Source organism: Mizuhopecten yessoensis, unplaced genomic scaffold (assembly GCF_002113885.1).
Source record: "Mizuhopecten yessoensis strain PY_sf001 unplaced genomic scaffold, ASM211388v2 scaffold2921, whole genome shotgun sequence".
Taxonomy (NCBI): domain Eukaryota; kingdom Metazoa; phylum Mollusca; class Bivalvia; order Pectinida; family Pectinidae; genus Mizuhopecten; species Mizuhopecten yessoensis.
The window spans coordinates 93,359-104,515 of NW_018404786.1; the positions used below are offsets into that span (position 1 = coordinate 93,359).

General features: G+C 38.6%; 1 protein-coding gene across 1 annotated transcript in view; it reads left to right on the forward strand.

The window, feature by feature from the left end:
• The window catches only part of LOC110446655 (helicase with zinc finger domain 2-like), a 48,467-nt gene that overhangs the window by 29,030 nt on the left and 8,280 nt on the right, over positions 1–11,157 (forward strand). Inside the window, exons 22-28 of the mRNA XM_021491911.1 lie at positions 982–4,789; positions 5,338–5,423; positions 5,658–5,909; positions 6,611–6,996; positions 7,277–7,489; positions 8,092–8,313; positions 10,342–10,498. Of these exons, the coding sequence (XP_021347586.1) occupies positions 982–4,789; positions 5,338–5,423; positions 5,658–5,909; positions 6,611–6,996; positions 7,277–7,489; positions 8,092–8,313; positions 10,342–10,498 (5,124 nt within the window). The remainder of the gene's footprint in view (positions 1–981; positions 4,790–5,337; positions 5,424–5,657; positions 5,910–6,610; positions 6,997–7,276; positions 7,490–8,091; positions 8,314–10,341; positions 10,499–11,157) is intronic.

The following is an 11,157-nucleotide window of genomic DNA, read 5'->3' on the forward strand; positions in this document are numbered from 1 at the left end:
ATGAATGCACATATGCTTCCAGGATGGCCTTGGGGACTGCCCCACCCTTGGAGACTTAACCCCTGGGTCATAACTTCGAAATGGTTAAGATCCCCACCCCAAAACTATATATACAATTGTTGGGCATAAAGAGACAAATGCAGTCATGATATTAGAATTGACCCCAGGGTTTGCCCCACCCTTGCAGACTTAACCCCTGGGTCATAACTTTGAAACGGTTGAGATCCCCACCCCAAAACTATATATACAAATGCTGGGCAAAAAGAGACAAATGCAGTCATGATATTAGAATTGATCCTGGGGTCTGGCCACAACCATAGGGACCTAGTTTCTGAGTCACAGATTGGAAACAGTTGAGATCCCCACCCCATAACCATACATAAAATTGCTGGGCATGAAAAATTGAATACAGATATATATGCTACAAGGATTGGCCTTGGGGTCTGGCATATTCCCATGGATCTCATTTGGAGAATATTCTGCCATGATTGCTAAGATATCTAGGTGAGCGATACAGGCCCTATGGGCCTCTTGTAAAATACAAAACGGACATTATAGTTATATGAGATGACATAATAATTAGCGGACGTATACTGAAAGGATAGTCAAGACACTGATTACCAGGACACAAACCTATATTATTATATTCTTTATTTCCTCCAACAAGAAGATTGCATAAACAGAATAGTTACATGTACATATCAGAATCAATTAACATGAAAATATTTACAATGGAAAAGTATACCTTTATTGTTATTTTTCTATGTTAATAGATATTTTATAAATATTTTAAAGTCAGTAATAATTATATTTTGTTGCCAGGATCAAAGCACCAAAATAAGTATGTTTTTAACCTTCACACTCGTTTTGTCAGATCTCTTACTGTAGATATAGGCTTATCAACAGTATGTCTAAAAAAGGGAACCAGAAATAATGTATGCTGGGAAATTTGGTGTACAGTGCATCAATTTGTATTTTCAGGGAAAGAATTCAGAGCCCTATTCCTCTCTACTGTTAGGACATGCAGCATTTTGGAGTCACAGACAACAGCTGGAGCAAATGCAGTTGATGATAGTGACTTTGGATTCTTGTCAGATCCCAAACTCCTCAACACTGCGCTGACCCGAGCCCAGTCCTTTGTTGCTGTTATAGGAGACCCAGTGGCCCTCTGTGCTGTGGGAGAGTGTGTCAATGTGTGGAGGGTGTTCCTGAAGCACTGTGATAATATGAAAAGCATTCATCCTCCTACAGTCACCCTAAATTCTGTCAAACAGCAAGTGTCCAACCTACTCAACTCGTCAGCAAAAGACCGAATGATGGAGATTGTAAGCCAGCAAAGACAACATTCAAATCAAGACAAAGACATGATGCAATCTGTTCCTCCAAGTACTGAGGCCCAGTGGGAGGTGCCAGCTGGCAATGTAGCCCAGATACTCAATGGCCACATGAATGGATTGGGCACAGCCATGCAGAGGCAGACCAGTTTTGAGGACTACCTGAGTAATCTGGATGTCGAAGATTTAGCAGATGCAGAAGATGTCATTCTGCAACTGGCCAAAGAAACAGCAGGATGTGTCAGTTACAGTGATTTCAAAATTAAAGAAGAAGATGAGCGGGCTATTTTGTATGTTGATGAACCTGGGAACGATGAACAAGAGGATGAAATTTATCCCTCTATCTTCAATGAAAAGAACCTGCAAAATTTGCTGAAAGTTCAACCCAATCAGTTCAAACTCTGTACTTTGAGAGTTATATCAAGGTCCAAAATGTATGCAGAGGTCCATGATTCACTTTTACCTTACAGCAAAATTATCATCAACACAAGACAACATTGTGGTCGTGCTTTCGATATGGATGATGTAGTGGTACAGCTGTCTTCGCCGGATGCAGCAGAACCAGTGGATGGGTGTCCACAGGGCAAAGTTGTTGGTGTATTGAGGAGGAGTATAGACATTAAGAACAGACTGTTTGTTTGTACAGCCTCGGCCGATAACACAGGTCTGATGTGGCCCATAAACCAAGGCATCCCATGCATCTACAACCTCTTGACATCAACAAATTCAGAGAATGTGGACAACAATTTAGTGTGTGTCTATCGCTATTCACAAAGCAAGACTCTTGGCTTTCATGAGGCGGTGGAATTATATTGCAGTAAGCCATCTGATAAACTGTTTGTAGTTCAGTACTTGAAATGGGACCCAACATTCTCCTTGCCAATAGGCGTTGTGGTGGGCTATATACCAGCAGGTACCACAGTTGATTTAGGCTTACAGGTCCTCAATGTAGAGTACAACATTCCAAGGAGGGTGTTCAAAACAGAAGTGGAAGGAGAAATCAACAGCAAATATCCCAGAACTTATACCATTCCAGATCATGAGATTCGGATTCGTCATGATATCAGACAGGATTGGACATTCTCCATTGACTCACCTGGTGTTGAAAGTATCAGCAATGCTCTTAGTGTAGATGAGTTGGGTGATGGCAGCTACAGGATAGGTGTGCATGTGGCTGATGTGGGTTACTACGTAAAGAAAGACGGTATAGTTGACAAAGAAGCCAGGTCCCGTGGAACTGCTTTCAGTACACCTAACAGCACAGTCAACATCATCCCAGAGAGACTTGGGTCAGAGCTATGTAGCCTTAAACCAGGAGAAGATCATCTTACACTGTCCGTGTACATGGATGTTTCTGCTGCAGGGGAGATATGTAAAATTCAACTAAAGAAATCTGTGATCAATACTAAGATTATGTTTACATACCAGGAAGTACAGGAGACCCTGAACGACCCAGGGGCTGGGGCTGACTACCTGAAGAGTTGTCTGCTTGTCCTTTATCACATCTGTATGGTATGGAGAAAAGAAAGACTAGGTAATGCCAGCAAGTATCACGACCTTAAGACGCGAGAAAAGTTGACCCCAGAAGCGCACTTGATAGTGCAAGAAATTATGCTGAAAACAGATCATCAAGTAGCCAAGATGCTTGTTGATAAATTCCCCAATACCACTCCTCTGAAATGTCAGAAGCGACCTAAGTCAGTAGATAGAGATCAGTGGATGCAAGAGTATGCAGCTGATGCAGTGAATTCCATAGCTCTTACCAAACCATTCCTAGAGGGTTCATCAACCTGTAACTGCAAGTTAGCATGCACCTGCATCATGAATTACATCCGACAGCTGGGAAAGAAGCCCAGAGATCCCTTTGAGATGTTAACTGTTCTATGGGAATCCTTATGCCATGCAGCAGATGCAGGAGAAATTGCATACTCCCAAAGTTATGTGATAGAACCAGAATACCACCCACAACTGATGCTTGCTTTATCTAAACTACATGAAATCCAGAATCCACCTGTGTTTGTCTGTTCAGGTGATATTACTGAGACTGACCAGGAGCATAGCTCACTTAATCTCTCTCCATATGTCTCTTTCACCAAGCCTATCTCTAGGTATGTTGATCTAGTAGTGACACGCCTTTTAACGGCTGTTATTGAAGACCAACCCTCTGTGTACAGTTGTAAAGAAATCCAGTCCCTTTGCATACATTTGACAGCAGTTAGTCAACGTTCGGATTCGTATGATAAAGCTGTACATAGCCTCTACCTGAGCTCTGCTCTTAAAGCCCGTCCACTTGTACTACATCCGATCATACAGAATCTTGATCAAAATGACATTCAGTTGTGCTTTCAAACCATTGGTGATATCCCTCGGGACAAGAGCAGAATCCATCTGCCTTCATTGCATACATCAAAGAAACCTGCTATCAACGACAATGCTAGTGTTAAGTTGACCTGGCAAGATAGAATATATGATGTATCAACCAAGGTTACCAGGCATGTATCTAGTATATCTACTGAAGTACTAAATCCTAGCCGATTCATATCCAGAATTCCAGCATTCCAATGGCAAAGGTTACTGAGTGCTATTCGTGAGGAAAACATGCAGAAGCTTCAAAGTGCAGTTACACAAGTGCGCCCTCATGTTAAACAGGCGGCCCAGAGTGAAGGATATGTGCTAGATGTGTCTGTGGGTAATAAGTTTGATGATAAGATAAAACATTATGCAGACTTTACAATGACCCTATCTACCTGCGATGTTGTACAGGTGCAGATGTCAGCTCATTTGCATAACGGCCTCATCACTCCCTCTCTTCAGCTTCTGGGTTTAACTCCTAGTCTAGAAGTCTGTTTAGAGCACCGAGATGATCCTCTTGCTTGTTTTTCCCACAGAAGTATCCCACCAGCAGATAATACTGCCTACCCAAATGTAGCTTCCTACCAACAATTATGGCTACCAATTCTAGGATTAGAATCCACTCATAATGCTGTCAAGTCGGGTCAATCAGTCGTGGTTAAAAATCTGTGTATGGCGTGGAAGGAGGAAAAGTTAGCAGGATCCTCAAAGATTGTGGCAAGTTTTACAGTTCCTTTAACTTTCTGCATGGAACGTCAGTTCATAATTACGAACAGTTTCAATCTCAATGACATATTCTCTCCAGGTAATGCTAAGCTGGCATCAAGCTTTTTTCAGAACTGTGTTTGTGTGCGATACAACAACTTGGATATAGCGGATGATCCCAGCTTGAGGGAGAATGTTGCATTGTTAGTTAACAACGGCATGCCCATATGTTGGGTAGGACATTGTCAGGTAGTGTCAGTCAGTCGAGTCAAGGATAATATCACAGTTAACGTTGTCCTTGTGCACAGCAGTTCAACCATTCCTTCTCAGTTACTCGGCCCCCAGGCTAGCAATCTTCACTGTACTCTGGAATGGATCCCGAAGACCACGCATGACAGGTAAAGTGTTTTCAATTATTATTACTTGATCATTAAATGTAAATAGGCACATCAGAACTTGATGTACTACTTTTTTAGTCAGGAATCAATCAAGGATGTATTCTTCACTTTCAATAGGTAATTTTTTCCCCTAAGTTACGAAAAAGGTAAATTCCCTCAAGAGCCTTGATTGGTCCGTCTGAAACTTTGAAAATAACAATGTCCAGAATTATTTCTTCCTATTTTAAACCGGGGCTTGTGCCTTGATAGCATGAACAAAAGCATGATTTGGGGAAAATCAATTGAATTTTGCAATGATTTGGGAAAATACAACAGAATATACCTTTATAAGACCCCAAATAATATGCTTCTTTATTGTTTTGATTCTACAAAATTCAAACAAATAAGCATTTGAATGTCCATGAACAAAATTGTGTGGTTGTTAAGTGTCCACAAGAGTTTTAAAAAGAACGTTTCATGGTATTATGAGTGAAGAAAAGAGATTGTAATGCAAAGTAATTTATTAATATATTTATATTTATGATGAGTTTTTATATTTTGTGTATCAGGTTAATGGAATATTCTGTGCAGTTGCTAACAGAAGCATCCCAGCTTGCTCATGATATCATAAGTGGCAGAGTGGATGGATCTACAAGTAAGTTTGATAAGTTGTCTAATGTATATTATAAGTAGATACATTGTATTTCAGACTTTGATTTTGAATTCTTAAGATATCTTATTATACAAAACTGAAGTCCTGTGTCTAAAATACTGATGTGATTAAAAATTAAAAAGATGAAAGTAGGCTGCCAAATATTTTGTGCACTTTAGTTAATCACCATTACATTGAAAATGTTCCTAAAAATAATAATCAATTTTGAATTTTCAGATAATGGTGATGTGGAAACACTGTTACAACTGCTAGTGACAGGGATGCCAAGACTTGCTGATGACCAGGTCAATGCTGTAAGAATGAGCCTTCAACAACGCTTCACTGCCATACAGGGTCCTGTAGCCTCGGGCAAATCACTTGTAGCTAGCTACTTAGCGTATTTATTCTCCAGACGTAATGCCAATGTGGGCCTCAAACATCTTGTTTTGCTGTGTGGTCCCACAGACCAATCAGTAGATGTATTAACAGGTATGCATTTTTGCCTATTCTTCAATTTCTCAAATCAAGTAATGTCAAGTTGTAGATATGCTGGAGGTAATACATTAACTTTGTTATACCCCTTGTATTGTTTCCTTTGGTTTTAATGTATTGGTAATTTCCCAAATTTGAGTTTACAATATAGATTGATATGCTGTGGTTTTAAAGTTGAGATTTTAGTCCAGTTGCGCTGTGGCTCTGAGAGACCATACAATATCTAATTTAAGTAGAAATGTTTGCATGTGGAAATATTGGCATTGTGACTCTTAAAACTGATCACAATGTGGAATTGTTTTGCAGTGGCAAATTCTGAAATCAGATTAATATATATATTCTATATATCTATCGTGTATATTATCTATGAATAAATGTTTGGGTGAGGATTTTGTTCTGGCTAATTAAGTGAAAAACTGAAGCATTGCAACACAGCAAAAAAATCACATTTACAGTATGTAATGGCTGTCAAAAGGATATGGCACTTTATGAAATTGTTTGTCACCCAACAAGAGATACATCAACAGAACTGGAGATAATGTCTAAATGCTCAAGTTAATTTATGATTTTTGAACACTGCTTTCAATGTTGACTGGGTGGGACCTGTGTGTTAACTGAATTCTTCTTATCTTGCCACTATTTATGCATATAAGTGTTCATATCTGCTGCATTGTGTAATCTGAACTTCTTGATTTCAGCAAACTTAAAAAATCTAGGAAAGATGTGTCCAAAAATACTGAGGGTGTATAGTGATGAAGTAGAGGAGAAGGAATTTCCCATACCTGGGTCAACTGTCCCGTCTAATGAACAGAAACCTTTGGGAGAGGAGTTTCATTCACCATCTCCAAATGACACCTCTCTACACCATGTGATCCGACTAGGCTCCAACTCCTACAGCCAGACCATCAATGAGTATGACATGCTTTTTAAGATGTATCCTGATGATATCTCTTCTGATCAGGTAGAGGAGTACTGTAAAATGAAGTCTGATGCAGAGACAGCAGAAATATGCAGGGCAGAGATCATCTTATGCACATGTGATACTGTAGCCAGTGCCAAGCTATCTAACATCGCTGTAGAACAGGTATATAAGTTTGTTTCCAGTTTATGAGGACAATAATTGAAAAAAACTGATATTCTATGTATGATATATGATCAGTTAATATTTGTTTGATGGAGAAAAAAAAAATGTTTAAAGGAAGACAAACAAAAAGGGCTATGTCTGTGATATTTACCCAATTTGACAGAAATGACATGGAAATAAGGTAAAGAATTTAATTTCTACGAAGTTGGATTATTGTCAAAATAAATTGCAATATCTCTTCAACAACAGAAAGGTGTAGATGTCTCTTCCTCATTCACAGATAATAATTGACGACTGTGGGATGTGTACTGAAGCTGAAGCTATCACTCCTGTGATTCACCATGCGTCCGCTAAACAGGTTACTATCCTTGGTGATGCCATCCAGCTACCCCATAAAGTCAATAGTCCCACAGCCAAGACCCTGGGTCTTACCACATCTTTACTGCAGCGATACATTGAAAAGGCCCTGGTGCTCAATAAATACTTCCGTATGGTAAGTATGGCAAAGATATCAATGTTATTGTATAGAACAGTGGACTCTACTAAAACTGGATTCTGTTTCCCAGTCCCATGTCTTCTACACACTAATAAATGTAAACTGGTGTCGGATCTCGTTCTAGTCTATTGTTGATCGTAAACCAGTAATTTTCACCATATAGGTAAATAGCTTAGATTGGTTTGTTTGTGTTTTACGACCTTTTAACAGCTATGGTCATTTAAGGATGTGCCAGGTTTTGGTGGTGGAGGAAAGCCAGAGTTCTCGGAGAAAAACCACCGACCTACGTTCAGTACCTGGCGACAGCCCCACGTAGGACACTCTAACCCGCGACCCAGTGGTGGAGGGCTTGTTGTAGCAGAATGTCAGATGCCTTAACCACTTGGCCAGGAAGCAAATTGAAACCAGGAAGCTTTTTTTATGAAATTCTAGTTTGAAATTTTAAAATATCATTACATGTTCTTCGGACATATGTGTAGTGATGTGAACCATAGTATGATGTGAAAATGTCTATAACTTATTTTATTGCAAAAAATTATGTAATAATATCTTTAGTTTTGGTCAAAATGTGATTTAATGTGTTTATTTCTATTTTACAGCATGAAAGAATAGCATCTTTCCCATGTGAGCATTTTTACGAGAATACTCCACAGCGCGGGAGTGTTGAACAGCTGGCTCCTGGAAAAGTAAACATCTGGCCAGGTGGGCCGAACCAGCCATTTGTTTTCTGTCATGTCTTAGGCAAGGAGGAAGCTGTTACAGTCAAGACCGACAGAGGATTGGAATGCTCATACCTTAACAACATGGAAGTTAATATTGCAGTACGTATAAAACGATGGAGCTTGAAGCCAACACATGTAAATGTGTTGAACTTATTGAAGCTTCTTTCTATTTCCATATTTTAGCTAGAGAGAAATATACACAATCAATACTGCTAAGTGAAATGACTCCAGGCATTTTCAATTCTAGGCATATTTACATATTAACAAATTGAAAATTCAATTGAAAACTTCCAGTTTAAAATGGTTTTATTCCAGCATTATATCTACTGGAGTGAAAAACAATGTAAATATGTGTATATGTTAACTTTGAATTCTTTGAAAATCATCTTTACAAAAAATTGAAAATCTCCTAGTTGCAATCTTCATGTTAAAGCTGGAGTTCCCAAAATATGAAACAGTTGATTGGTTTACATAACTGGTAGAATATCACCTTAACAAATGTTGAATGAGCTTCAATCTCCTGATATTACATTTTTAGTCACCCCTGCCCCCAGGGGGACTATTAATTTCGGTTTCAGTCCCAGATTTTAACTCTGTTGCCTTTCACTGTTAAATGATTTTGTGTGTTTGCATCTGTCGGAATATACCAGGTGCTAATTTCAAGCTCTTGGATAACTCGGATATCAATTTCCTTTTTAAACAAGAATAAAATAAAACCTACAGGTGTTTCAAATTTCACGTTGGAATTACATATAACCTAAAGATGTTCCGAGTATGAATCAGGCACCTTTGAGGTTCCTGAAGGGGTAAACTGTTATATTATAAATTGCTATTGATTGATTTAGATATTTCATGTCTGACCAACGACTACCGTTAATATTCGCATAGAGTGCACACTTTTTTAATGAAAATGGAAGTGTCAAGAAAGGGGTGTACACGATACTCGAGAACAATCCAGTCCTTGGTCGCGACCATTTATCGTTAATTTTTTGAGGATTTTTGGAAATGTTTTGAAATATGCTCGCAGCAATAAACTGCTAAATTTCGTTGAATAACCCTTGCTTGCATTGCCAATTTAACAATTACGAAAAGTTGCAAGTTTAAGTCATATTATATGATAGAATTGGATAAATAAACTCGAGTAAACTTTTCAGGACGTTACGTTGTGAATTGATAAATACCATGTATAGGGAAAACATAACGAAGAATTGCATCGTATTTAGCACTCCGGGATTAAAATGTCGTTCTTGTGTAAAATCATGCTGAACTATTCAATCTTGACAGTAGGAATTTGTCAAAACGACATGGGTAAAGTTGCGAAGTTTGCAAGTTTGTGTACCGCAAAGAGTCAAGGTCGCATGATACCATTAACCGGCTGTAATTTACAAGGTGACAATCCATGCGAATTGAACCGATAATGATAAAAGTTTGAGTTTGAAAAATAAATAACAACAGGCTCAAAACAGCCAAATACATACCGTTCTTTTCTTTTCAAAGGAGAATTGCTGAAATCACAATTGTTTGGTGTTCTTCATGCCTCGCGAATTCGGCTGTTGGCAGTTATTGTAGGACCTGTTTGAGTGACTGCCTTTAAGCCTACACACTCTGTTGATATCGATGTCCGATTCAATCAGATTTGCAGGCGATCAGAAAACTACTTGGAAAAGTGTATTTTATAACAAAACAAAAGTAAAAGATTTATCCGTGAATCTTTTCTGAAACTTATTGTTGTGAAAACAACATCGTTATATTCCAATCACCTGTTCTGCCCATGCCAGGTGACTGTGTCAGCCTGCAGATCTCCCCGTATATTTGAGGTGTCGGTCAACGCTAACGTTATATTTGCGAAATGCTTTCTTATTAATTCCATGTGTTGGAATGGTTACCTAAACAGCGTGTATGTATTTACACCTGGTCATTGTTTACCATTTTGATTGACAGGTGAAAATATATCAGTTGCAGCTTGGTCAATGATTTATCTGAAAATGATCATACAGAATGATGGGGTGACTTTCATGCCATTTTGACATATTTCTAGTTTATGTTGGTTACCAGTTGAGATATTATTCTGTACATTATATAATTTCAGTATGCTCTTATTAGTGTTAATGTTTTTGTTTACTCTAGGTAACTACAGCGTGTAAGCTGGTGAGCCGTCATGGTGTACCCGAGTCCAAAGTCATTGTTTTGGCCCAGTATCAAGTACAATGTGAGGCTATTAAAAGGATGCTGTTGAATGCTGGTCATAAGAATATCAAAGTGTCTGATGTCCTCTCTGCACATGGTAAGTAACTGTAGGCTTAAGTTCACAATCAGTTATATAATGAGGCTGTGCACAATGAACCTCCTGAATGTCGAGTAATCTGGGTTATCTCTATTCTGGTAAAATCATTAATATATGATCTCTGTATCACATACAATATTGAACATACCATACAGATCCTATGATTATATTGCTTGTCTCTCAGATGCAACAGGAACGTTTCTTTATCATGATATTTTAAAAACACTTAAGCACTTGGTAAGATCGTTAATACAGGTATGAACTACATTTGTGTAGATTTTGCATTGTGTTGAAAAATTTCCAAATATCATCAATATACATTTCTGTTAATACAGCTGATAATAAACTGTTGGTAATGTGCTGCTCTCCTATACACAACCCTCTGCACTAGGCAACAGGGAACTTGTCAGTGCACACTGTGGTAGAAATAATTAAAAAAACAAATTCTCATGGTATGATGACAAGGTGACTACATATGGGTTGACAAGATATTTACACATCGGATGACTAAATGACTACACATGGGATGTCGAGATAACTACACATGGGATGATAAGGTGGTGACTACACATGGGATGACAAGGTGGTGACTACACATGGGATGACAAGGTGGTGACTACACATGGGATGACAAGGTGGTGACTACACATGGGATGACA